This window comes from Neodiprion lecontei, chromosome 3 (assembly GCF_021901455.1).
Source record: "Neodiprion lecontei isolate iyNeoLeco1 chromosome 3, iyNeoLeco1.1, whole genome shotgun sequence".
In the NCBI taxonomy this organism is placed as follows: Eukaryota; Metazoa; Arthropoda; class Insecta; order Hymenoptera; family Diprionidae; genus Neodiprion; species Neodiprion lecontei.
In genome coordinates, this window is record NC_060262.1 from 39,370,163 (window position 1) to 39,397,340 (window position 27,178).

The 27,178-nt window shown below is 39.3% G+C and overlaps 3 protein-coding genes across 6 annotated transcripts in view; 1 reads left to right on the plus strand and 2 right to left on the minus strand.

Annotated features, from left to right (window-relative positions):
- The first annotated feature begins 4,135 nt into the window (after positions 1-4,135).
- LOC107217921 (fatty acyl-CoA reductase wat) lies at positions 4,136-8,217 on the plus strand. 2 transcript variants are annotated; one of them, XM_015655621.2, is made up of 10 exons: positions 4,136-4,241; positions 4,386-4,525; positions 4,691-4,813; positions 4,891-5,016; positions 5,072-5,232; positions 5,383-5,492; positions 5,914-6,112; positions 6,622-6,864; positions 7,634-7,891; positions 7,976-8,217. In XM_015655621.2, exons 1-10 carry the CDS (start codon positions 4,193-4,195, stop codon positions 8,061-8,063), a joined length of 1,497 nt encoding a protein of 498 aa, XP_015511107.2. In that variant the 5' UTR covers positions 4,136-4,192; the 3' UTR covers positions 8,064-8,217. The 2 variants fall into 2 exon arrangements, with proteins under 2 accessions (XP_015511107.2, XP_046591951.1); XM_046735995.1 differs by having other exon boundaries at positions 4,153-4,241; positions 5,072-5,217.
- Positions 8,218-8,927: 710 nt separating this feature from the next.
- LOC107217912 (nidogen) lies at positions 8,928-22,268 on the minus strand. 3 transcript variants are annotated; one of them, XM_046735991.1, is made up of 21 exons: positions 21,999-22,268; positions 16,909-17,187; positions 16,583-16,791; positions 16,412-16,503; positions 15,883-16,029; positions 15,183-15,416; positions 14,535-15,057; positions 14,289-14,455; positions 14,009-14,137; positions 13,830-13,925; positions 13,415-13,648; positions 12,618-12,761; positions 11,888-12,016; positions 11,600-11,725; positions 11,081-11,424; positions 10,670-11,006; positions 10,336-10,564; positions 9,991-10,166; positions 9,795-9,903; positions 9,590-9,708; positions 8,928-9,477 (listed from the first exon to the last, which is right to left on the minus strand). In XM_046735991.1, exons 1-21 carry the CDS (start codon positions 22,206-22,208, stop codon positions 9,341-9,343), a joined length of 4,170 nt encoding a protein of 1,389 aa, XP_046591947.1. In that variant the 5' UTR covers positions 22,209-22,268; the 3' UTR covers positions 8,928-9,340. The 3 variants fall into 3 exon arrangements, with proteins under 3 accessions (XP_046591947.1, XP_015511094.2, XP_046591949.1); XM_015655608.2 differs by lacking the exon at positions 12,618-12,761 and having other exon boundaries at positions 21,999-22,267; XM_046735993.1 differs by lacking the exon at positions 21,999-22,268 and having other exon boundaries at positions 8,929-9,477; positions 16,905-17,017.
- Positions 22,269-23,412: 1,144 nt separating this feature from the next.
- The window catches only part of LOC107217886, a 309,627-nt gene continuing 305,861 nt past the window's right edge, over positions 23,413-27,178 (minus strand). Inside the window, exon 17 of the mRNA XM_046735990.1 lies at positions 23,413-26,790. Within this exon, the coding sequence (XP_046591946.1) occupies positions 26,603-26,790 (188 nt within the window). The 3' untranslated portion in view covers positions 23,413-26,602. The remainder of the gene's footprint in view (positions 26,791-27,178) is intronic.

Genomic DNA, 27,178 nt, shown 5'->3' on the forward strand with positions numbered 1-27,178 from the left:
ACTTGGAAAGAGCCAATCAGAGAGTTCAATAGATTCCTCAAATCAGCAAACGAGCTCCAACAGGAATATATTTGCTTAACTAGAATCAGTCACTTCAAAAAGATTCTTCTACCAGAGCAGTTCTAAAAAATCTACTGGTGCGACAGTTAATCATTTTTACAAGACACCTTACGCACTTACATAAAATCTTTTTACAAGAAAAGTTTCAAATTTTAACCTCTGAGGGAAGCATTTCTTGATTCGAAACTCAAAGTTTGCGAATAAGATAATTTTACATTGACTATTACCAACTTTGTCTTTTGTCAATAAATGCATTTTAAAATAACTACGTTTGACTTTTATTTATAAACATATATTCTGATTTAACTCTAGCCACTGTATATGTTATAATTCATTTGTTTTCAATAAATATTAGCTTTAAAACCGTCGCTCGCTAAACCTCGCTCGGGGTCGGATGCCTGGTGTAACTGGTTTTGGTACTCGTGCGCTCGCTTACTCGTTGTCAGTATTTTACCAGATACCATAGTTGTAGGGGAGACTGGGGCATGATGGACTCCCCAAAAAATTCTGGTATTTGCTTCAAAGTATACAGAATGAACACTGTCTTTGTGCACGTGACGCAAACCAAATCTGACCGTAAGATTTTTTCTATATAATATTACCAATCACATTTACACATGCATGCGAGTATAACGTGTTGTGATTTTATGAAAATAAATTTCTGTCTAAGTGCTGACAGATTTGAAACACGACACGCAGCAATTTTAGCTCTGATTGAACGACGTTATCGTCACGTATTTCTATGTATACTATGCCAACTACTCACCAATTGCAATTTATTGATCCTGGTCGTTCGGTTTTTTTTCGTATTGAAAATGTTATCCGAAGCATGCATATTGGTTTGATAGTACAAAACATGACGTTTTCAATAATCAAACTTGTAAACTTAAAAATTAGTCCGAAAGGTTAAAAGTCATCAGGTCAAGAACCTGTACAGCCAGAACTACGGAGCGCTTGTCCGGGAGGTTAAAATCCACCAGTTCGAGGCCTTTGACAGCCAGAACTACGAAAAATTAGTACTGAAAGTCAAAACTCACCGGGTAGCGGACCTGGAGCGCAGGAATCACGGAGCGCTTGTTCTGGAAGTCGGGTTCCTGCAGATAGTGGACCTTGAACGCAGAAACTACGGAGCGCTAGACCTGGACGTCGAGTTGCACCAGGCAGCGGACCCGGAGTGCAGGATCCAGGAGGTAGAGAACCCGGTACTCGAAATCTGCGGAGCGCGATTCTCATACGTCCGCTCTACTGCGCGGTTGTTTCAACACTGAGAAATTCGGCTAGCTGAATTTCGTCTACATAAATTGATGACGTCAAGAGAAAATAAAATTTGGGTGACGTCACTGTCTGAAAATCCGAACATCCGAACATCCAAAATTTGATTTCGAACTTTAATACTATGTATGATATGATGTATGATGTATGATTTTGTCTTTGTGTTTAATTTTAAATTGAAGTCAAATTAATGAACAAGCCCTCAATTATCGACCGTTGTTCTAATGACATATTATCACATTCATTGACATTTAAAAGACTTTATCAAGTAGTTCAGTTTGCGTCTAGTCGCCGTCGAGCAAAAGCTCATTTCCTCTCGATACAAGCTTAACCAAGTGAGGAAAATTCGTTTCAGGCAATTGTGTATAAAATTTCTAGATACTATTTTCTTCGCAATCAAATTATGTGGTGAGTTGGTCTTTTCGTACAGAACTAACAGTCTAATCCAACCCGTTTCATATCCCGATATCAATGATGTGTGCTACGTTGCACCCTAATTTAATATGATGCAACTTTTTTCGAAATGTAATTGAATAATGTATCAAACGTAGACGGATCATAGTTGCTGCTTTTATATTTTTAAGAAACGTATCAAATGTGATTAAGTAATTTGAATTCACGATGGCAAATAATATTCTTAACATGTACTAATTTTTTTTAAGCTACGCTCAATTCAGAAGACGAGAAAAAAAATATGAGACGTCTCCATATTTTAAAAATTAACAAATCTATACATCAAAAAAGTATCCAATTTATAATTTCATTCTGGTACCATTTTTTGACAAAACACAAGTTAGAACAATACTTTGAAATCCTTAGAATTATCGGGATGTAAGTTTATATATTAGGTGTATAAATAAAATGGATAACTGTAAAAATCTATCATGAACAGCCCATTTAAGATTTTGCCTCGCTTAGGCCTCCATTTCTTCTAATTTCCATAGATCTCCGTTGCACTTTAGATATAACTATGAGTTATACGTTTGCTTTATCTGGACCGTTTTTTTTTAAACTAGGTATTTTTTGTTTTATTACGACGAATATTTAAATTTAAGGACGAACGTAGATTCGATAGACGTTTGTAGTTTTTTGGAGACCGCACCCCATATTGCTCTAGTCAGATACGTGTCTATGGTTCAGTCGGCGTCAATGGAATGGAGCTGAGAGATTGTCAAGTCGGAAATTGTCGCACTAACCGCAAAGGTCAAGGTTTCACCTATGAGCTTACCTACTAACTTAGTCAAGTTGTACTTTGAGTTATTCGGGCACATTCGAGCTGTTACAAATTATCGCACTGCCTTGCGACGAGTACAATCAATTTACTCGTGATTGTAACGTGAGCCAGGTTAGCTGCATATTCAAACACTGCTTTTTGTAAATCTAACGTTATCGGGTGTGGTTTCATAAGAGCACATTTTTCGTTAAAAAATAAGTGTATATATCTGCATAATGAAGAGAAAATCTATTCTTGGGAAAGTCTTGAATGTAAATAACCTCAGAGTACAATGCGATACATTATCCATGTTGAATGTATTAAAGAATGACGCAGGTTATTCCAAATACAAGTTAAACTATTGATCATGAATTTCGGGGGTCAAATATTTCGTTTATTCATTAATCGGAATTCAATTGTTCGCGTGTAAGCTATGAAACTAAGAGTCCATGTTGTATGTGGATACGTAATGTTTTACGAAGAATATTTTCTCATCAGTCCTATATACCTATAAGTCTAAACTCTGTCTGGAATTGAAATACTCGGACAAATATGACATTGGCGGATAGAAAAAAAATTCCATAAGATTTGAAACGTCAGTATATTGCATGAACATGTTGAAATCGAAATAGATATTGATGAAAAAATCACGGAAGATGTGGTTCTCAAATTGAATAATGATGAAATTACAGCTCAAACATCAAACCAACTTGGTCTTTTCATGATCGTAAAACACCGACTTCCCGCACGTGTGACACAATATGCTATGTTGTCACTAAATTTTATTGCAAATATTGGACCATTCGTTGTGACACTCATCGCGTTTCGAATTATGTACAAATTTGCGTGATTTTATTGACAATATCAATTAAAGAACCTGATTATGATAGAAACATGTACTTCTTGACACGTTTATTTGTATACCAGCAATTTGAAGATTACAATAAGTGATCGTCCATTTTCATTGTCTACGATTGATAACTTTTCAAAGTTGCCTCCAGTAGATGCGTGACTTGATTAACATGTATTATTAACATGTACATATTGATTCGAATAACAATGACTCAACAACTAGGTATTAACGTCAAGGGGAATTGTAGATTTGAGAAAAATTTCAACCACCTGAAATCGACGATCAATGCCTATAATTCTGGAACCGTTCAAGCAACTCCAATTTCTTTGTCTAATGTTATATTTTTTGGGGTGAAAGGCTTACATGACGTCTCAAAATCTTATCTCCGATCAGGATGAGTTGCGCAATGACCCTCAAAAAATGATTTATAAAAATAAATTGTTGTCCAGATAATTGGTACAGCTAACTTTTTCTGTGGAACAACATAGAAAACGATATTTTACGCTTTGTGGTACCCGTTCACTTAGCCAATGACTTATTTGCTTACTGAATTCAATTGCAGTACGTAGACATTTTTCTGAGTGTCGTATTTAAATGCATGTCAATGTAATTGAATTTTAAATCGATTTACCATAATCATTCCTGCAAACATGCGTGACTCCTACATACCATTACGCAAATATATGTATAGAATTTTCTCTATATAAAGCTTCCAATTCATACTACAATGTTCGAATATTCGAGACTCGTTAGTTTTCAACAGTCTTCTATCGGGTCATTGTTACGGATTGAAGATGTCGCAAGTACAGCAATTCTATGCTGGACAAAACGTTTTCATTACCGGTCAGTATCTGTCACCTGAGATGGATCTCAATTTCCCAACATGAATTAGTTCCGAAGAACACTTTAAGTGTGAAGTTTCAATAGCGATAAGTGTAAACAAAACTCATCAACGAGGCCTTGTCAGTATACGTTTTTCAATTTCAGGGGGAACCGGGTTCTTGGGCAAGGTATTGATAGAAAAATTGCTCCGAAGCTGTAGAGATATCGGGGTCATCTATATCCTAATTCGCCCGAAAAAGGGTAAAGATGTTCAGGAACGCGTTGATGCGCTACTCGGTGATACGGTGAGTTACTAGTATCGAACAATTCCGAATATTATCGTAAACTATATCTTGTCTTTTTTGAGAAAGTGATAAGGAACGCAGAGAGAGAGACAAGAATATCTGAAACTCATTCTAACGCTGCTGATCCATCGTCAACAGGAAACATTTACAGAAGTTTCGTTCTAGGTATTTGATATGTTACGAAACGACTATCCAGAATTTTCCAAGAAGATCGTCGGAGTCGCAGGTGATACCGCCCAGAACCAACTCGGACTTTCTGTAACAGACCACGCACGCCTCGTCGAAGAGGTATGATGATTCCAAATAGACAGTGCGTCTCTCCTTTCTTTGCATCAGATGTTGAAATCAAGACGGAATTCTTCCAGGTCGGGGTGATCTTTCACCTAGCCGCCACCGTGCGTTTCACAGACACACTCGAGACGGCTGTTGCAATTAACGTGAACAGTGTTAAATACGTCATAGACATTGCAAGGGCGTGCAAGAACTTCAAGGTGAGGGTATCTTCGCCTTTTCTCATTCAAAGAAATCAATATTATTACATTTTAGGTTGGGATTCACGTGTCTACCGCCTTTAGCCACTGCGTCCGGAAGTTCATTGATGAAGAGCTTTACCCTCCACCCATGACCCATGAAGATGTCAACATGCTAGTGGAAAAGTTCAGGAGAATCGAGGGTTCGGAGGACGTAATGGAGTACGTCTCTAAACCGTAAGCTTCTAATGCTCGATGACACACTTATATTCATGAACAATCATAAGCTCAAACTTTTTTTTTTTAAGAAAAAGCTTCCATACTACACTTACAATCAGTGGCAGTTGAAGTGACTAACTAAACTTACAACCAATCGATTTTTCGCAGCTTCACCGGAGAATGGCCGAACACATATTCCTTCACCAAAGCTATCGCTGAGAGCGTCGTCGCTGAGTACGCCACTGACTTACCGTTTGCTATCTTCAGGCCGTCTATTGGTAATTTACTTATGTGACAGGTATTTATTTCGTCTCGGAAAAGCGGAAAAGCAAAATATTACCAATCTTGCGAAACGATTCCATTGCAATTTTTTGGCAACATAAAGTACTGTTTGGTCACTGTACTGAGAGTCAAATGACACATTGATTAAATGTTTTGTACACCTGTATGTTTGCTCGTGACGTAACTGGATAAATGTAGTGAAAAAAAAAAAATATATTTGCTTTATTGACACTCAAATACTCTCTCAATAATTGTTACAATGGTCTCAAGTATCTCTGTTGTGATTACGGAGCAGAGCTTGCGGCTTTGCATTGCAACAGTCACCCAATTCGAAAGAGGAACGAGAAGTTGTCGAAAGCTTGAATTTCTGGAATTTTACCGATATTTCTACTAACGTGTTCATAAATTATTTCACAGTAACGAGTTCCTACAAAAGCCCCCTTCCAGGATGGCTTGCAAGTCCGATAGGAATTCCGGGCATTTTTTGTGCTTTTGGATTGGGCATCATTCACGTTGCTCTCCTCGATATTAAGGTCAGGCTTGACATCGTGCCGGTTGATTATGTTTGTAACGCACTTATTACTTCAGCTTGGAAGACCGCAAAAACAGAAAAAAGGTAACGTTTATTGAAATAAAGTCAGAAATTTGAATTCACGGCATTTATCGTAGTTTGCGCGGCAGCCTAGTGGAGCACCGCGTCTTCCATCGTAATTTGAATTGGCAATGGATGAGCGAAAACCCTGCATATACGTACCAAGAAACGGTATTTCGATGCCTTTGCCTTTATCATTTGACTTGCTAGTGGTTAGGGTAGGCTTATTCAATTTATTTCAAGCTCATAGGGCAAAAAGTTGGCTTAGTCGCGTAGCTTCGGCCAAATGTTTATGGAAATGTCGGGTGTCTTACGGTATAAGACACAAACGAGTCGTATTTTACTTTTTTTTTGCGGGATACTCGAGAAGAGACGAAGAAACTTTTTAAAACCAAGCACACAGTTTTGCTTGACCACTTCACAACGAGACCGCGAACTAATGTAGCATTGTTTAACGAATTTACATTTGAAGAGGTGGATATAAAGAATCCTCGTGTAGGATAACGACGAGGGGCGTTACGTGTGTGTTTCAGAAACTCTAAGGACGTTCCAGTGTACAATTACGTTTCTGGAAATGAAAATCCTATAACTTGGCAAAATTTCAATGATAAAGCTACAGATGCCAGATTGACGCATCCATCCGACAAAGCCATTTACTATCCCTACGGATTCACCACAACATCAAAACTTCTGTACAGCATCCTTCATATTTTTCTTCATTTGCTCCCGGCACTGATAATTGACTTTATTCTAAGATTGAAGGGAAAACAGCCGCGGTAAGCACAAATAAATTTAGTCCTATACAGGTTATACGTAGACAAGTTAGAAGGAGTACAATTTCGAAAATTTTCAGGTGAGTTGAAAAATTAACGACGGAGCCAGGAATCGAACCTGGTATCGAGAGATGCTTTACCGGAGACTTACTCCACTAGACCACCTAGCCACCCTGACTACAATGTCATTAATTTCTCGCATCACCTGTATTCGAAATTGTTTTTGTTTTCGTGTGTCGTGAATATATACATATTTGAAATTCGTCGCGAGAGGCACATTTCAGACTTGTGTGTATGATTTGTTGACATATGCACATTAGAAATCTGTATGTGGCTATTAATGTGTGTATATCATAATACATTACATTATTTGTAGCCGATTTGAACGGCCCAGTCGTTCATTTTACTAGATACCAGGTTCGATTCCTGGCTCTGACGTTAATTTTTCAACTCACCTGAAAATTTTCGAAATTATACTCTTTCTAGCAAATTCTTCTCGCTTAAATATTGATATGATTCTTTCATATCATTTAAAATGAACGGCTGGGCCGTTCTAATTGGCAAAAATAATGTAATGTACTATAATATACACACATTAATAGCCACATACAGATGTCTAATGTGCAAATGTCAAGAAGTCACACACACAAGCCTGAAATGTGCCACTCGTGACGAATTTCAAACATGTAGACAAGTTAGTGAATATGCGTGATTTAGATGTACATAATAAACAAGATTCAGCAATGGGATTAAATGTCAGTGCTAATTTCAGAATTTACAAACTCGTCAAACAAATTTATGAGGCGTTTAACGTATTGGAGTATTTCACCACGCAACAGTGGGATTTCGACAATCAGAACGTTCAGGAACTCTGGAAGCAGCTTGGGCCCGAAGACAAGAGAATATTTCCATTCAGTATGCAAGCCGTTGATTGGGATGAGTATTTTATAGGCATGGTCAAAGGCCTTCGCAAGTACATCTTAAATGAACCCGATGGAAACGAGGAGAGAGCGAAACGGCGACACATTTAGTGAGTGAAAGTCTTGAGCCCTGTGGTACGCTTTACCAAAGATTCACACGCGTCACACATACTCAACTCCTTCACCTGTTTCAGTCTTTATATCATCCATCTGGCCGTGAATCTGATATCTGCCAGCTTCGTTCTGTGGGTGATCTGGAGATCCTTCCGTGGAATCCTATGAATGTTTCGGCTATCCACGGCTGCTCCTTGTTAGTTTTAAACGTGCAAAACGGTTCTTTATTTTGGCTCCACTGTCATCTAATCGACGATGAGCTATAATAGTTATCATGACTATCGTTTATTTAATAGAGAATAAACACAACTTGCAGGTTTCAGTTATCGTAACCTAAGTACCTTGCATGGTTTTACGTGACATCCCTTTGAGTAGATCGATGGAGAGCAGATGTTGCAGACGCGATGCGCGTATCACGTTCATAGACTAGGTTTAACTAGGCCCGATCAGTGATGCCAGCAGTGCATCTTGCGTTTTCGACATCAATACGATTTAGCTCTAAGTGTGGATACGCGTGAGATCAAATATTCATAAGTCATTTCCTCAGATCATGCGTTCATCTAACGCACTTGAATATGGACTACTCCCTTATCATTTCACCGAAATTGTTTCCAAACCATGCAATGAAAAATCAAAAGAAACAGATTTGTACTCATTCTGTATGCAATCCGATTAGGTTCGCATAGGCAATAGCGATATCTCCCAAAACTCTATTGCTTGACACTATCGCAACTGCAGATCACTTTCCACGGCTATAACCGACGTCACTGCACATTTAGCAATGCATAATTTTCATGACCATTTCGAAAAAATTTTCTGGTCTGTATCTTCAGCTTTTATCTACTGATCGTAGCGACTTACGACGATGTAGAAACGTTTTCTCTTAGAGTATGACATCGATATTGCGTGTGAATAAATTAAATATTCTTATCTAAGGCTCATAAATGCAGATCAAAAGTATAAGTATAGTAGGTATGAATTTTCAAAAAACCGTATGCATTACCGACAGATGTTCAGTTATTTATTTCAAGTACTCATGGAATGAAGACAAATAATTTTCTTATAAATGATGAAATCTTTTGAATTGAATAAGTATGCTGTATGCAATATATTCACACGATCGAGTACAGAATTCGTCTATATGTATTTTTATTAAATATCACTAAATAAACAATCATGCTTAAGAACCTATTTTACACAGTGAGAGTGGAGTAAAAAATGATAATCAGATACATATTATATGTTTTCTAGTATTATATCAAAAATATCGTATATATAGTCTATTCGGTGATGTTAGTTTCGATATGAGCTTACGTAACTACAATTAACTCTTCATCGAAAATTTTGATTTGAACGAGGAGCATGTCTTGTATTTTATTTCTTTATCATGCTTCCAAATTGGGCCGTTAAAAGTTACCAACCTGACGATACGACACATGCGTTGTCTATCTAGACTGATATTCGTCTGTGCACGGACCCGATGCGTTATCTGCGCATGCACACGTCCGTCCACCTTCGCCATCCGGAAGGCAAAGCTGCTCCGAATTGCATCTACCGAATTCGTACTGACAGACGTTCGAGACTGTAGCAAATGGAAGAGAAAATTAAATAACTGATAAACTACAAGTCGAATGGAACTGAATACATTCCGACAACTTCGTGAAACTCTGACAATTTAGGCAGTCAACCTTTACCTCTCGGACAGTATTCCGGGACTGCAACTATTCCATATAGTTTACCACTTCCACCGGGAGGAACTCTCAGAGCCTTGTCTCTTTTGCCAGTGTTCTTAGATGCGACTTCTATTTTGTGCCTGCACGATAAAAAATTCATTCTCGTTTTTCATGTGCACAATAATTCCACTCGAAGTGCAAGGAGCTACGTTAAATAGGTACTCACGTCGTCCAGTCCGTCCAATAATAATGGTTTTGCGATATCGCCAATCCGAATGGGTATGACAGTTTCTCAGCCACGATACGAACTGTACGAGTATCGATGTTTGCGCAGTCTGAAATTAACAACATGTATTATCTGAGTGCAAAATCTATCCCCTCTGTCGTCCGTTTGCGGATTCATATAGGTGTGAGCCACGTACTCAGGGAGAAGGAGCCGGCATCTGCCCAACACAACTCGTCGGTTGACCAATCGATTGCCAAAGAGTTTGGAAGCTTAACGAACTCGTTTTGCATGAATATCGCACGGCCCGTCCCATCCTCGTTAGCCCACTCCAGTTTTGGAGAAGCGCGGTTCCAGTCAGACCAGAAAATTTTCCTGAATATCATGAAATTGAATATTATTCGCAATCGCCGCAGCTTATATGAGAAAACATGTAGTAGGATAATTCTGAAAGCTTTGGATACACCGCTATTGTATTGGAGAATGGTCATGCAGTTTACGACTGTTATGAATGATTGATCGGAAACGTAATGGTAAGTTTTACCCTCGGTAAGGGTGAGCTGTGATTCCCCTGGGGTTAACGAGTCCTTCCGATACCAAAACTTTTCTCTTCCTAGTATCCAAGTTCGCAACCTCCACAGTTTTCTTGTTCGAGTCGGTCCAGAAAGCATTTCGCGATACCCAGTCAATAGCGATTCCTTCAGCAGCACTGACATCCGTTACGAACACTTGCGAATCCGATCCATTGTACATCATCGAAGATATCTTGTTCCCTGAAAGATGCATCACTTGGTCAATGTGGAACTCCATCACTCAGAAACACGATGGCCATGTCAGATGTCGATGAAAACGGGTCATTTTCTGTAAATATCTTTCACCTGAGATGTCACTCCAGTAAGCTCTCCCCGCGGAGCAATCGATGTCCAGGCCCTCGGCTACCTGGGAGGAAGTGATTGCGATTGGACTTCCCGGGTTATTGGGTGTTGGGAAGAAAGGTATCTTCAGCATCGCCACACCCTGATTTATCAGCAGAATATTCGAGTCGAACTGAGGTATGGTTCGGCAGTCGGCACCGTTCCCGGTGAACCCTGCGTTACACACGCAAGTGAACTGGTTCTCACCGGCCGGAACGCAGGTTGCGTCGACGGAACAGAGGCTCGAATCTCTCCTGCACGATGACTCTGGCAGGCAGGTGAAACCGTCGCCGAAAAAGCCCTGTGAAGGTATGATGTGAGCTTGAAGCAAATTTAGATATCCAAAATTAAGTGATTGTTGTAAGAAGAACCCACCGGCTTGCATTGGCAGGCGTAGTTAGTGGCTGCCGAGTCGTAACCGCAGACGGCGTCGCGTCCGCAATTGTTGATGATGTTACAGCCAACGTGATCCGGCCGGCAGTCTTGGAAGCCGTCTCCGTTGTACCCGGATATGCAAGCGCAGGTGAAGCCACCTTCAGCTTTCGACACGCAATGGGCGTTCAAGTGACACTGTGACGGGTTACTCGAGCAGTCGGCGATCATGCAGACGTCGTCCACACGGTTGAAACCTCGGAGACAATCACAGGTGTATCTCGACGTGGTCGGGTTGTAACGGCACTCCTGATTCTGACCGCAGTCCAAATTCTCGCTGCACTCGTCTGCGAAAACAATCGCATCTTGATCAGTGTTGAAACTCACCTCAGAGACTTAGGTAGTAGCTCTTTGAAAGGGGCTGGAATCTCCGCTGATCGTGAGTTTTGCAACCGGGGAATCCGTTATAACGGAACAAGAAAAAACTTATCGGGGCTTTGGAAAAAGTGAAGATGTGAGCACCAATTGGCGTGCAAATTGTTCCGTCGCCCTCGAATCCAGAGTTGCAGACGCACTTGGAGTTCGCTGAATCGTCTGGTCTACAAGTTGCGTTGGGATCGCAGATGTCTGTCTGTAGACAGTCCACTTCTGTTGGCAAAATTAGACGTGTAATGTTTTTGCTGCTATTCTGAGTGCGTATAGCAATTAATGCAGGCGTTGAATCCTTACTTGTTGACAAGTTTATGCAATAAGATTTTGTTATTGCAAATTAATCTGCAGCTCTCAAGTCGCTAAGCGGGTTTCACTTACCAATCTTTCTGCACTCGTATCCATCGCCCTCGTAGCCTGCGTTACACTGGCATTTGTAGATTCCTTGGCTTTCCGGCAAGTAGACGCATTGTGCGTAAGCATCGCAGATGTTCAGAACGTTGCAGGATACTGTGAAGCGCATTATGCAATTACGTTAAAATAATTCCAGTGTAGATGTCAAGCAACCTTTTTTTAGTGCGATTGCAGTTTTGCTATGCTATTATTATACATTTGGTATTGGGCAATGGACATCACCACATACTTGACAGGAGGTTTACAACTGCATGTAAACGTAGTCCTCACCTGATGATTCTATTTAAGAGATCTGCTATTCCCAAAGACTGATTTACAGCCATGCAATTGTTAATATTTATTTTTGTAGGGGTTTGACAAGACTGCCAGCAATGTTAGCGTGTTAATGTTCATTATGAAATTTGAAATACGTACCACATGCAAGAAGAAACGATAATTCAGAGTTAAATGCAGGATTAGAGAAAAGCAGAAGCGTTCTTGTGGACAGCAACTGTCCATTGTGAATGTTACGATCATCTCGCATGTTGTAACACCACTCACGGGACTGGAGGATGACACAATGTCGTTTCCTTAATTACCTGGCATTACGATGAGCAGTTTTATATTGCGAGACGATCGTGTTCTTCAATTAATTAATTGAAACGGCAGATCGGAATAAAGAGGTACAGGTGTACATATAGAGGATGAAACTCCGTACATTGATATCCGGAAGAACCCATTGTCTCGTGCTTGTATCCTGGTTGTGGAACGCAAATATCCCTTTGAGGATCGTAGGCATATCCCAAGGGGCAAATACACCGACCAATCTCCGGTAGGCACTGGGGTTGCGGTCGTGGCGATACTAAAATGTGCGGCGGTGGTTTTTGGGTGGGATATCATCTACGGGGAATCTACTAAATCGATAACGACCCATATTCTTTGAATAACCGTATTATTTCGTGGTGCTATCCCTATCGTGCTCTACATAACGTACGCACGGAGTTATAAGTAACCCATGGATTTAGGGATAAGCAGCTACGGAATGCATCATTGGCTGAACTTTTGAGGGGAATTATATGATGTGAAACCTGAATGCTAGAACAGTCCCAGGTATATATATATGAGGTATTCCATGCCAACTGGCATTGGTAACATGTTTTAAAAAAGAATGGTCGGAACAAAAAATCTGAAAAAAATGGTGAGTGCTTTTTTTTGGTGGTAGAATCATATAAAAAATAATGAAGCAAATTGGCGGGGGTCAGGGAAAATGTCCTCTCAATTGGCATGGAATACCTCATATAGAGTATATTATGTATCACTGTATTTTTTCGTCGACCCCTTAGAAGCATACCTTAAAATTTACATTCCTACTAGTGTAGATCATTTTCAGACCAGTAGTTGACCTTCTAATTGGCTTTTCAACAAACATGACGGCCTCTTCCAATCAGGCAGAATGCAGGATCAGGTGCAAGTGAAATTTTCCGAAGTCAGTCGCAGTAATTTTCTCATACTCACAGTCTTCATCGGTGCCGTCGTATGTAGTACTGATCTCAGTCCGGTCTTGTCCTTCTGTCGAGCTGTTGTACCCACGGTTCGCCTGGATGCAAGTATGATCGTCTTGGTATTCCCATCCTTCGACTGGGCACCAGCACTGATTAAGGCTACACTGGGGAATTGGTTGTGCTTCGGTCACCCACGTCGGCGTTGTGGTCTCTATGTCCAGCTCGAGCTCACATGTATAGCCATCTCCTGCGGAAGAGGACGAGTGTTAGAGACAGACATACACGGTGTAACATGACAATCCATAAATATCCACGAACAGATCACATATAGATACGACATTGTCGGACGGATTAACATTCTTAAATTATGAGTTTGTAGTCTGATGAATATATTTATTTATAAAAATAACCTCTCACGTTATAATTACCTACGGTACCGCTGTCGCATATACACTCTGTGGTTTGAGTAGCATCATTCTCGGAGCAATACGCATACGGAGAGCACATTTTGTCGCCACAGTTTACTAAAATAAGAATTCGCGAAGTTTAAGTATACAAAGGCTCGAGGGTTTGAAATGTAACGATGATTAGGAGTTGATTTGATTACGTTCTTGGATGGGATAGCAGCCATCGTCTGTTTGCTCGTAGCCCCAAATGCATGAACAGTGCGGAAGTCCTTCGACTATTGTACACTCGGCATAATCACCGCAATCCTTGTCCGCGCAGGTTGGCATTCCTGAAAATACAAAATTTCTTCGCGTTATAGAAAGTGGTCTCATACATATCACAACTGTTTCCTTTAGAGCTAGGCATGCCAGAAAGTTATGAGAGTTTGCATCAATTCCACAATTTGCGAAACCAATACAGAAGTTGTGTACGATCCTTACTCTCGCAGGTACGACCGTCTCCTTCATATCCGTCCAAGCACTGACAGACGTGACTACCTTCGTTGTTGATGCAATTTGCGTCCGGAGAGCACGTATGAATTCCTGACGTACATTCGTTGACGTCGACGCAGTGTAAGCTACCGTCTGCTTCGTACAAATATTGATACCTTCAGGAGTGAAAATCGGGTGTTTATATAAGGTCTTTAGGTTTCCATTCGTTAGTAATATTCAAAGTTTTCGTCCTACCCTGGATTACAGACACACTTGTAGTCGTCGCCCTCGACTATGCATGAGCTGTGATCACCGCAGTGGAATTTACCCTTGATGCAAGGATCCTCTTCCTCGAGAGGTGCGACCTTGGTGTTCATTGCGAAGCGTATAATTTGTTCCTTGGCTTCATAGCTTATCAGACCTCTCGAGAACTTGAGACGTACAGTGTTTTCTTCTCCTTCGTTAGGCGCGTACTGACAGGGCTGATAAGTTATTGCGATGGACTGAGTAAACGGATGTTCGATACCAGACTCGCCGATCAATTTGTAGGAACGGTTGGTCTGAGAGATGATCGTTCCAGGCTGCGTTTTCGTGTAAAGCTCGTCGTGGTCCTCGTATTCAATGCGAGCTTCCGGAGCCAAGTATGGCAACGAACCTCGGATATTCGTTTCCATTTTCAATTGCCCGAAGACGTCTAATCCCAGGTATCGCGAAGTGATGGTCACGTTGTCACCCGTATTTGTGAAGATCATAGAGGCCGTCATGTTGAAGACTCCACCTTTCATGGGAAAGTTCTAAGTGAAATTCGGTAATAGGACGTCTAAAATTAAATGTGAGAGAGAAAGTCTGAAGATGTTGCAAAGGTTCCTCTAATTGGAACCTTCGATGCGAATATTCTGTTACCGGTTATTTGATACCCATTCTTGGTGTTTTCAATGGGCTTCGCGAAGAGCCAGCCGAGGACGCTACCCAGGTTACTGAGAAGCTGAGACCTTGGACCAATTAATTCGGGTACTCTGGACATGGCCGTGTACGTTCTCCCGTCCTTAGTTTGGACGTAACACTGCAAATCCTTCGCTGGGAATTCCTCATTGTTCACGAATCCGGTTACCTTGCCAACTGCCCGTAGAGGTAAATCTGCAAGATGCAGAGTTAATAGTATGGCTGATTGTGAGTCGTTGGTTCTGACTTTGGGACGCGATCGAGACCCATCACAGGAAAGTGAGAAACGTGATCTGCGGCATGTTCAAATACTGTCAAGCTCCGTTTCCTGCAAAAACTTACAGTGCCGCGTTTTACGGTCCTTCTCAGGAAGTTGTTAGGATGTCTACGTCTTGAACTATAAATAGATCTGGGATGTTCTGACCTTGCTCTCTTACACCTAGTTTGCAAAAGGATACACATAGCGGATTTTTGATGCCAAGATAAGCAAGCTACTTCGGCAAGGTTATAATTTGAATATCATTGCCAAACTGGATTGTATTTACTGCATTCTTATTCATTCCTTAGCTTTAGGATGGGTTCTAGAGTCCCTACAACGTTTTTGCTCATGGCGGCGGTATCTCGTACCCTCAAAGAGCGCTGCATAGGAATTGCGACTAACCGTTCTGTTGACAAAACTTTCCGTTCCCAAAGTAACCTGTTTTGCAGACACAGCAAAAACCCTGGCTGTAGTCGACGCATTCTGCTCTACTGTGACAACTCGTCCCATCGGTCACACAGCTCGGGATTTCATTGTTTGCCGGAACATCTGTAATGTATTATATTTTTGATACTAATTAGCGATCATGGTTGTTAGTCAAGTGTTCAAAATGCAGTACAATCTCGAAAAGTTATTTCACGATAAAGGCAACGTCTTGGTTCATACAAAGAATCAAAAGAAAATACTAACGAAACAAAGAATCCCTCGCTAATCAGTTGGTCAATCGCTTTAGGTATTTAGTAGATAGTTGAAAGCAGCAGTTGCAATTAGTAATTAAAGATGGACGCTTCGGTTTAGTATTGTGAGAAATCTCTGTATTATTCAAAAGTACACAAATATTGAAGACCTTGAAGTACTATATTTTTTGAACTCACATAGAGTCAATTCATAAAAAACGATTTCTGCTGATCACGTGGCAATTGTTATATACCTTGAATATTGTCAGGGAGTCGAACATTGGCCAAATCGTTGATCGGACCGATTCCCAGAACCCATTTTCCAGGTTCACCGATATTAGACCACCTGGAATAAAGCCGTGTTTAAAGTTTTCACTGTCAAGAAATGTCTGCCATGAGTTGATGATATCATAATGTGAATTTACTTGTCGAGGTTTACAACTTGATCAGAGCCAGAGTCCTTCAAGGTATACATGCGGCCATCCCTGGAGACGACACCCGCCTGAGCTCTGGCATCTGGCAAACCTCCGGGATGGGAGTCGGCTTGGATCCATTGAATACCTTGCGGAGCGTACAGGAATTCAGCGTAACTGTGGGTTCCGTTTGACGAAATCACGACTTGGTAGGTATTTTTCTGGGGTTGTTGGGTCGCCAGAAACAACGAGAAAAAGCAAACGAGGATCAGTTAGTATTAGATTCGATGAACTGAACTTGGAGAAGAATATTACAAGTCCAATTTCGAAAAACTCACTTTGTCGCTTTTTGCGTTGTAGTAGCCGACGTTCTCCCAGGTCACTATTAACAAGCTGATGGGATAGAAGTCCGGGGCGTCCGTAAAGGAATCTCGTACGATTTCACCGGCTTGGGAGATCCTACTCGGATCTTCGGTTTCCTCCCAGTAAACCACCCCAGACCCTCTGGTGTCCACGTGGGTGTACAAAGGTGCTATTACCGGGTAGTTCAGAGGGAATGGAATGTTGAAGAACATTTGCATTGGCGCCAGGAAAGACAAGACTCCGTTTCCGTTCACCTGTAAAACGATGTGTGGTTCGGGATTGACTACGGATCAGTTTTGTAGTAACAATTCAAAAACTACTACTACGTACGTCTTTCTCGTTTTCAAATTTATTTCAGTTCGTGTAGCGTGTATCATTCAGAAATAAATCGGGTACTCGATACACAAGTTTCATGTCAATAACGTATTCATACGAAAAGGACGCGGCTGTTCACACAGCTTTAGCGTACAGAGAGATAATGACTATTATCGGTACAAACCGTTCCGTAGATTATCGCGGGTTCTTTGTGAGATCACGGACTACTGACAGCTGCGGAAGCACAATCTATATTCGAAGAATAATTTTGCCTTTATTTCCTGAACCAAATATGATTCTTCGGTGTTTAAATTCTGAGACGAAACGGCAAGCCAGTTTCAGGCACTTAGACCGAGTACAATGGTAAGGCCTACAATAGTTGTGCGATGGGTTTATGATGCAGTTATTTATTTTTTTTTCTTTCTCCTTTTTTATCTCATTAACGAGAACAAGAACTTCGGCAACCCCGAGACGTATCGCTTAGGCACGAAGATATTACATGTGCGTGACGCCGTGAGAGTGCAAGCTTGGATGTAGAGAAGTCATTCACCCAACTGCAACTCGTTACATCAAGTACTCGTTTCGTCAACACGCGTGCGCATATTTGCATGAACTTATTTGTATTTATGGACTTACCCGCAGATTCACTTCGCTAGAAGAGCGAAGAGACGTACACGCGGGATTTGTCGGTAGACTCGCTTAAACGCATCGCTTTCATGATGCAGCCTTTTCACACTTGCTTACGCCTCTGTCAACATAAACACGGACAGAGCTTCATTGTGCCGGGTTATGAAATTTTTTCGTATGTGCAGCTGTTCGGTCAAGCGGCTTGATTGGACGCTTTCCTGCACGAATTGAAACGAGCCCTCTTCCCCACGCTCTGCACTTGCCCTGAAGACTATTTGTTTGTTTTTTCGTTAAAGAGATGTACCCAGAAGGCAATGCAGCGTTGCCGGTTAATCACATGGACCATTCAATGTGAATACAGCCTGTGAATGTACAGCTCAATTGTCCAAGTGGCTGATCCTTGTGAGGGTTTACGCTCAAAAGAGCTTTCGACTGCTGTTCGAAACGCAGTTCACTATTTTGACAAATTTGTAGGGAGGGTAAGACCGGCAAATTTTTGGCCAGAGACTTACCATTTCTTTTCATTCATTACTCGAGTCAGATGGTTCAGACGTGTGACTCTCATCGGGTTACGAAGACCTTTGACCTGACGATAGCTTCATGGAGATAGCTAGGGGCCGTCTGAACGCTTGTCTTGAATAGTGTAAAAAATTGCCCGAACATTTGTCTAATAAATTACTACTCGGGTTGCTTCTCATAGTTCCGTAACCGTCATACTTATTCTCTCAATTTCTTGACAGTACGAAATTGAAACAAAAAGTTAAACTTTCACGCTGACTGATGAAATAATTTATACGATTCCCGCTACTCATTTAACTCGTCTCATAAGTTGTCGGATGCGTGATGCATTGCATTATGAAAGCTGATTATTTCACTGTTGATTGAAAAAATAGTTCCATGTATTATCTATTATCAGCTGTCTTATGTGAACAATGCGGAGCATATAAAAACTTTGAAGAAACATTGTAATATATTAAATATTCAGGATACCGAATCTGTTGAATTTTAATTAATGTACGACTCGGCTCAATTACATTAACCTCTGGTAAAAACAATGTGGGTCAATATTTGAGCAATCATCGTTGCCGAGCTGTTGTCACATGGTGCGGTAGCCTCTTGTGAACTTTGTTGCTCGGTCTCACGACTAAAACACTTTGAACCAAATTAAAACTAATGAACCGGCGTGCCGGACGCTCGCGTATAATATCAGTGTGACGAATAACATACCGTACGTATGCTCACACTGAGAGGGGATAAAGTTTTAATCAATAATTCATACGGTGACAAACTTTCGCACATATTATAAGTTCTAATTGTATTTATAGAGCTGCTATTTTTGTCGAATGTTGCTATGCCGCTGATTCCATTTAATATACAAAAAAGTTTTCGCGAGGTTGTTCAATAATTCATTGACTGATCAGTTGGGCAGTTTTGAAATTCATATGAATTAATTCATCGTTCAACTATCGCTATTATTACTGTTGACGAGGTTCTCACGTACGAACACGTGATTTTTCTGCTAATCCATTCATTCTTTAAGTTCGAACTTGATCTTCAACAAATTGAGCCTATAAAACTTCCTTTGAAAGAGATCTTTGGGTTCTTCCTTTTCACTTAAAATACTTTCATCAGTAATTATCGTACCTCACGAAAGCATCGACTAGCATTGCTCGGCAGGCTCGTCTGTACTTCAAATTCTGTCGAGACTCTGGTTTGGGATGGTGGTCTGCAATCACTCTTAATTATACGCTGAGAGGGATCGAGTCATCACCGTCATCGTCGCCATCATCATACACGATAACTGGGAATAGACATGATTACCGTGTGGGATGCTCAAGTCCGTCTCCTAACTAGCTAAGCCCTCTGTCAGCGCCTCGGTTAGATTAAGTTATCTGTGTCATATAATTGTGCGCACTTTTCATTTCGTTAACTTATACGAACGCCCATGGGGTCTGTCTACACACACGATACTGTCCACACGTTTTTCCTCCGTCGCCTTTTCGCCAAAAAGATTCGGTAATTTGTATCATGTAACCTCAGCAATGTCTCAAGTCCAGATGCTCACCGAACAAATATTTACAAGCTTGACTTGCAACGAGTAGAGATGACGAAGAATTGTCCGATTCGTGATCTTCGAATGAGATACTTCATTATACAATATATATGTATATATATATATATATTATATACATCTCTAATTGTGAACTGACGAAGGATTAAGTTAATGCAGTTACGGCTAAGGATTCACGAACGATACCAAATCTCTGTCGTTTGATGGCTGGTCGATTTTTCATTGTACATGTACGCAGTTCTTATATCCGCAGATCTGCGCCTTTCACATCCTCTGTTTCCCAACGAGAAGAGGTTCGTTGCTTATGTAGCTGCTTATGGTTTTCAATATTCGCTGGCCTTGAGCTCCTCAATCTATCCTTATCGTGCCTTAATTACAAGATATTGTCTTTCAGGTTGTTTACCAGTAAACTTGCGGGTATTCACACGCTTGTACATCGTCATGCTACCGCATATTTGATCCTAGAATTTGATAAGACGTGTGCACTCACTTATCCACGTTTCCACGTTTGCAAGAAGGAAAAAATATACGCGTAAAAACCGTCCTGCGAAGCCTTTGCGGGTTCTCGATTCAATGAGATGTGCCTTGAGGACTTTTAATCCCCGTCGGCGAGACTGATGTGTGCTATATTTAGTATATTATAAAAATCTCAGTTTATCGCACAATGCTGAATAAATCAGTGATACGAATGAATATGAAATTAAGGTTCAAGCTATCTTAAACCCACTCTAGTTCATTGACCACTGGTGATTTATGACAGTTATAGAGAATTGAAGAAAGACGTTATATTTCTGAATCGATAACTAGGCTTCATTTCAATTCAGCACTACAGTTCAATTGGAGAATTGGGAAAATTGCCATAGCCTGTCAATTAATGGAAAAGATGTTGCAAATTTGGTTAGAAATGACTGTGAATTTTTTTTTTTTATATCTCAAAATATGATGTTACCCAAATGACAATCCCAGTTGAAAAATATCTCAAAGTTTCCGCGCAGATAACTGCTGCCACAATATTTATCAGTGGCTTATAAAACAGTAAACAAGCTTCGTTGTAACTTCTTACGCAGTGGACATGATATGTATGTGTTTACGATTCACTTTAAAATATCGGCGAAAAGCCATTTGGCATTAATTGGATTGAATGAACTGAATAAAACTTGTCGCAATCAAAAACTTATCTCAAACTGTTTACGGTTGATTAACGGTCAAAGATCACCTGCTTTCAAACACGGATTTCCGTTACAAGATACGTGCACAGTTACTTTTTTTGTTGATGAAAATTTACAGATGCGGTCAAAATAAGAAACGGTGCGTCATTGTTTTCCTTTCATTGTCATACACGACGTTATCTTTACGGTGCGCAAATTCTTCGTATCGACAGATGCCTACACGTGGTTAGTGTAACTAGCTCCGTTTGCCCAGATCGCTTATCTCTAAACTCTATACTCCTGACTCTAAATCTAAACTGGCGTAAGTCACGTCAAATTATCCGTAACTTCTTGCTTCGATTCCGCAAACCAAAGGCTAGACGATAATGGCTCATCAAATCGTTCCTAAAATTGCACCTTCAATTTGCACCATTCAAGGCGCGTCTTCGCGAATGCTCTTCGAATCACGACACTTCCTTTTGATCCAGGCTTCGTGTCTAAGTTGCGGTAAGTTGCACGCGGGCAAAAATAAGAACCAAAACAAGGTAAATGACGATAAGAATTGTATCGATCTTCAATTTAAAATACAGTATCACGCACTTATCGAGGTCAACGAGACTTGTGCCACAATCGATGTTCTAGCTGCACGTAGTACATGCAGGCAGTGTATTGAACTTGGATGATACGACAAATATTTTCGTTCAAATCGTAGCGCGTAATTTCTTTCGCCAAGAGATTTGTATCCACAAAATCAACAGTCAAGATTTTCTGTACATTTGTGTATAACACATCGATAGAATATCATAAAAATTGAAATTGAAACCAGTTGTTCTCACACGATCCGCGTACAGCTAAGTCATTCGCAACGAATCTCTTTCTCGTTTTCCCTTTTTCTTTTACTCACGTATATCGTATCGTAGACGTAGTCGTAGAAGCTGATCGGCGTCTTCAGTTTGACCTGAACAGTTTTGAGCTGACCATCGGTGGTCGGTTCGAGGGTCTTGCCGAGTGCATAGGCGTAGAATGGCCGCTGGTACGTTTCGTGAGCCGAAAGAGGTTCGAGGCATGCCACGAGGGCCAAGAGGACGGATGTCCACGCACAGCCAGTCACCATTCTCCTGGAGCGTCTTGGCACAACTGTGTATTACAAACGGACGTCGTACTCCAACTGAAGCCGACTATATGAACGACTTGTTCCGCGCCTTTAACAACTTCTCGCTGCTCCTCTCCTAATCAACTCTACTACTTTACACGGAGTCACCGCACCGCGGAGAGATTACGCACATCGTACGTCTTCCGCCCACTTCTCGTTTCTACACAAACTTTATTCTTTCATTGCCCGAGTCTGGTATTTTTATGCACTTATTCCGTTTCTCGCCAGATCGATTAACAGCAATAACGACTTGTGGGAATCGAGTAAAAGTTGTGGCTAGGTGGCTGTTGAAACAGGTTTCACAATGTATTTGACGATTTTATGATTTTCAAAAACTTTGGATACTTTTGAATTCATTTTACGGCAAAATTCATAGCTTACAATTAATTTCAATCGAAAATCCGTCAAATTTTGCATTCACTAAGTGGTTCCTTGTCATTGAAAATATCGTGATGCATATCGAATGTGACTCGCGCGATAAAATCCTTCTCGATTCTCTGTACACACAGAAACTAAAAATATTGCAAATTCAAGCTATCCAATTAATGTGTTTTTACTATATCACAAATTTTTCACCTCTTCAAGCAGATGTACAGCAGATATTTTAGGTCACGCAAGTTTTTTAAATTCATTGCAGGGATTTTCAGGCGTTTTTCAGCAGGCCTACGACCGGAGATTTGTGAGTGGCCCGCTATCAGGCGCTCAGTTTAAAATAAGTACAGATAAAAAAAATATAGATATTAAATTCGAAACCCAGGAGTTTCGTTAAGTTTTTCACCCTAATAAAGAACGCCCATCCTTTCAAGTGTCTGGATTACGCAGATTTTAGTAAAGCAGATTCCGGAAATACAATAAAAAAAAAAGCATTACGAAATCGTCTAGAACGATTAGTGTTGTGTACAAATTGACGAGGGTTGAAAACGAATGGAGGTGGGTTTATATTGGATATAATATTGAGTTACCGCGTCCTAGATTTGGAACAACAATTACTCACCTACTACGTTGGTTACGGGTAATATTATCTTGCATGGTGACCATTCGTGCTAATACATCGAGCTTGAATGTTAACTTAAATCAGCGCAGACGCAATACCGCATTTACGTAACCTGCGGAAAGACGAATAAAACAATGGAACAAATCGCGTTTCTCAGTTCCACGTAATGCATACGTTGTAAATCGATCTTTATTACAAGAAATTACATATCTAGTTTGTACATATAAAATATAAATATAATACAAGTATTATAATACATGAGATATATAAGTGGGATGTAGAAGAATAGGATAGACGGATTTTTTCGACATTATACATATACAATGTACATGTACTATGAATATACGATAAATGAGTAAATACATATTTTTCTGTCGCTCATATGTATCTATATAAATATATGTATATATATACTTATACATATATTTATATAGATGTAACGCGCGAGAAACAAGAGAAAATATCTCGCAACGCGTGATATCATTGTTCTCATTATTAATGTAATTATTACTATAATTATTATTTATTATTATTATAATTACTATTATTGTTATATTTGTATATTGCCTGTGTATAAAATAAAAATGTAAAAAAAGGACTAGAAATAAATCTGTTGCACCCGCGGGAATCACATTATTATATGCGCGTTGAAAACATTTTAATTACACCTTTACATAATTAGCACTGCGATAACGAATTCGGTATCGACGCCAATAACATATATTATTAATATTATTATTATTATTATTATTATTATTATTATTATTATTATTATTATTATTGTTAGTATTATTATCATTATTATTATATTAAAATTATCAGGCGGCGTATAATTATGCCTAAAATCACCCATTTATATGTTGGAAAGAAAAAACGGAAATTATAAAAATTAACGGGAGGAAATATAAGTGTAAAATTGAAATAAGTTCTTGATCCATATTGATAGAAAAATTTAATATTCACTAAAATAAAAAAGGAGGAAAGTTAATTTGCCGGCCTTCCATTTCACAAAGGAATTATTACTATAATTGCCAATCCGCGCAACGTGACATTTGTGTGAATAATCAATATTGTGCAAAAATATAACTTTCACGCCATATTCGACTTGGATATAACGACAGAAAGGAAGAAAAAGAAAAATTGACAAACAGAATTGAGCATACGTGCAGTAAGGATGAAGTTGGGATTTTATACGTATATAAACGACTTTACCAACAATGCATATTTAAATAAAGATTGGAACTTAGTCATTTTTTCCTCTTTTCTTTTACGTCATTTCAATATAACGATGATTTCTTATAATGATAACATACCTACGCGGGATTATGACTCAGTAAATTATTCTGAAATCAAAAATTTCATGCAGTTCAGCAGAAGTTTACGAAAATGTTCGAGACGTTTCGTTACGATTCGATTTATATTTCTGCTCATTTATTTATTTTTTTTCAATTGATCCTAAGAGTCTTTTCCGTTTTGTCCTCTTATTTCCTTTTTCTCACTGCAAGTACGAGTTCTTGCGTCTTTTCTTTGTTCGCATCGTACTAATATTGTAATACATATATACATATAACTATATGCGGTCATGAACGAACATGCCCGAGTCATATGAATTCTACAAGTGCGGTAACTGCGGTAGTAACAATTAAAGCTACGATAATATTGAATTAACGTGCGTGCATGTGTATCATTGCCATTACCATTATTTTTATTATTACAACTATTATTATTGACGACATTTAAAAAAATGCTTTCCCTTCTTTATTCGCCATTATATTTATTAAATCGTATAACATTTCTTTTGGCAGTATTATTTAATCATGTTTTTGACTTTTCGTAATATATGATCGAAATCGTTTTAACATCATTTTTATTTATTTTTTATTCCATTTGCAGTCTACGTTAATTACGTGTTTCCGGCATTCTATCGAACCTGCGTACCGAGCATCGTCATTATCATCCCAACGACTGGCCGGCTATGACTTCAGTAATTGAATACCCGCACAGCACGTATAAAATCGCATGTATGCAAATTGCCTGATTTTAATATTACATAACTATTACACTACTCGCACACGCGTCGCTCGCCTCGTCGAAAAATTCTAAATCTAGCACGCACTAAGTTTCAACTCCGAAGAGAATATTGTTTTCAGCTTAAGTTCGATTCGAGAATTATGTATCCTAAATTACATCGCCTGAGGTTATAATTTTCGAAATATCTCTTTTCATGAAAAATATTTAACATAAAAAACTACGAATGAAGAAATTGATTCAAAAGAAAAAACGAGAAAACAATTTGGTATATTTTGTAGGCCGGTTCAACTTTTTCCTTAATGTCAATTTATAATATAATTTACGATTTTTTATTCTTTTCGATTTTTCGCTTCGTAATTATGCCGATGCTCGGATGTATAGATATTTTTTCGTATCTTTACGGTGTGAATTTATGCATTTCGTATGTTAGTCTTCGGATTATGTTTTGTCATTTGAAAAAAAATTGCCACACCGTTTGCGCCGATTCACAATTCGGTTGGATCTACGCTTTGTATATTATGTATTGTATAATAGTAGCATATTTTCATACAAAATAACTGTATTTCTATTTTTTTTTTCTTAATGTAATTTTTAGTTTTCGGTAATCTGTTTTTTTTTTTTTTTTATATACTGTGTAAGTACCTAAGTTACAGTCAGAAAGTAATAATACGTAACGACCATTTGGTTAAGATTCAAAACTCTTTCATGAACCCTATAAATATTCTTGCCCGCAGAGGCTGCCGCATATTTGCAGTCTTCAAAATCGGAATAAGTTGCATCATATCCTTCTCCTTATTCATTATTTGACCGTATTTTTACTTTTTCTTTTTCAATTTCTCTATACGTACCACCTCGCATCAGTCAAATATTTAACAATAATATTTACAATCACGTTACATCGTAATAATATATATATATATATATAACAATAATTCTAACCATTTTCTTTCGTCTACTTCTCCATTTTTCTTTGTTAAATAATTAGGTGTAAGTACTATTTATATATATAATATATTTATACGTTTTTTTTTTTTTTTTTTGTTGCATGTACATAAATTATGGAGAGAAGAATAACTTTTCGTGAAAGGATATCGACGGTTTTATGATTTACCACAATGATAATAAATCGATTGTGTTTCTCTTCTTCTTTTACGATGCGTTGCAAATTCGATGCTTTCTTGATTCGCATTTCAATTATAATCGTTACTGATTCACATTCAATATACGTATATAACTCGAGGACGAAGTATTTCTCTGACATTCCAATATTTCTAGGCGAGTCGATCAGTGCAGGTCAGCAAACGGTCTTTAGCGTCGAGACCAATCTCTGTTAAGTAATTTTTATACCCGGCGGTGGTTCGATCCCTCGACGACGCTCCATCGGACGAGAGTCGAAACATGTAACCAGAAGTACGTGGCTCTTGCAGGCCTGAACCCTCTTCTGCAATATGAACGTTTCCGCTTCAAGGGCCTCCAGGAACGAAGGGTCCTGCCAGTCCATGCTGTCTTCCACGTGGACTGCATCGTTCCCGTAGAAAGTCGCGAAGAAGAAATTCATAAGTTTGAATTCGTGTTACACCGAACGCAGAGAAAAAAAGAATTGAGAAATAGCAATCAGCTGAACCAATCAGTATTGCCCGAAACTATACTCAGCTTAGTTGGATGAACTCAAAACTAGTCGATTACTGAATCTCAGAATAACTGCTGGACTACTTGGAAAATTGATTTTTTCTTATCGTTGCACATTAAAATCGGTTTACCGGACTTGAAACTTCGACGGAATTGAGTATAATTCTGAACAGACGACATACGATGAAGCTAGGAAGTAGCATATTTTTCCTAACACGTTCCTAAACACTAAAAAACGGTCAATCGACTATTTTCTGGAATTATGCATATGCACGAA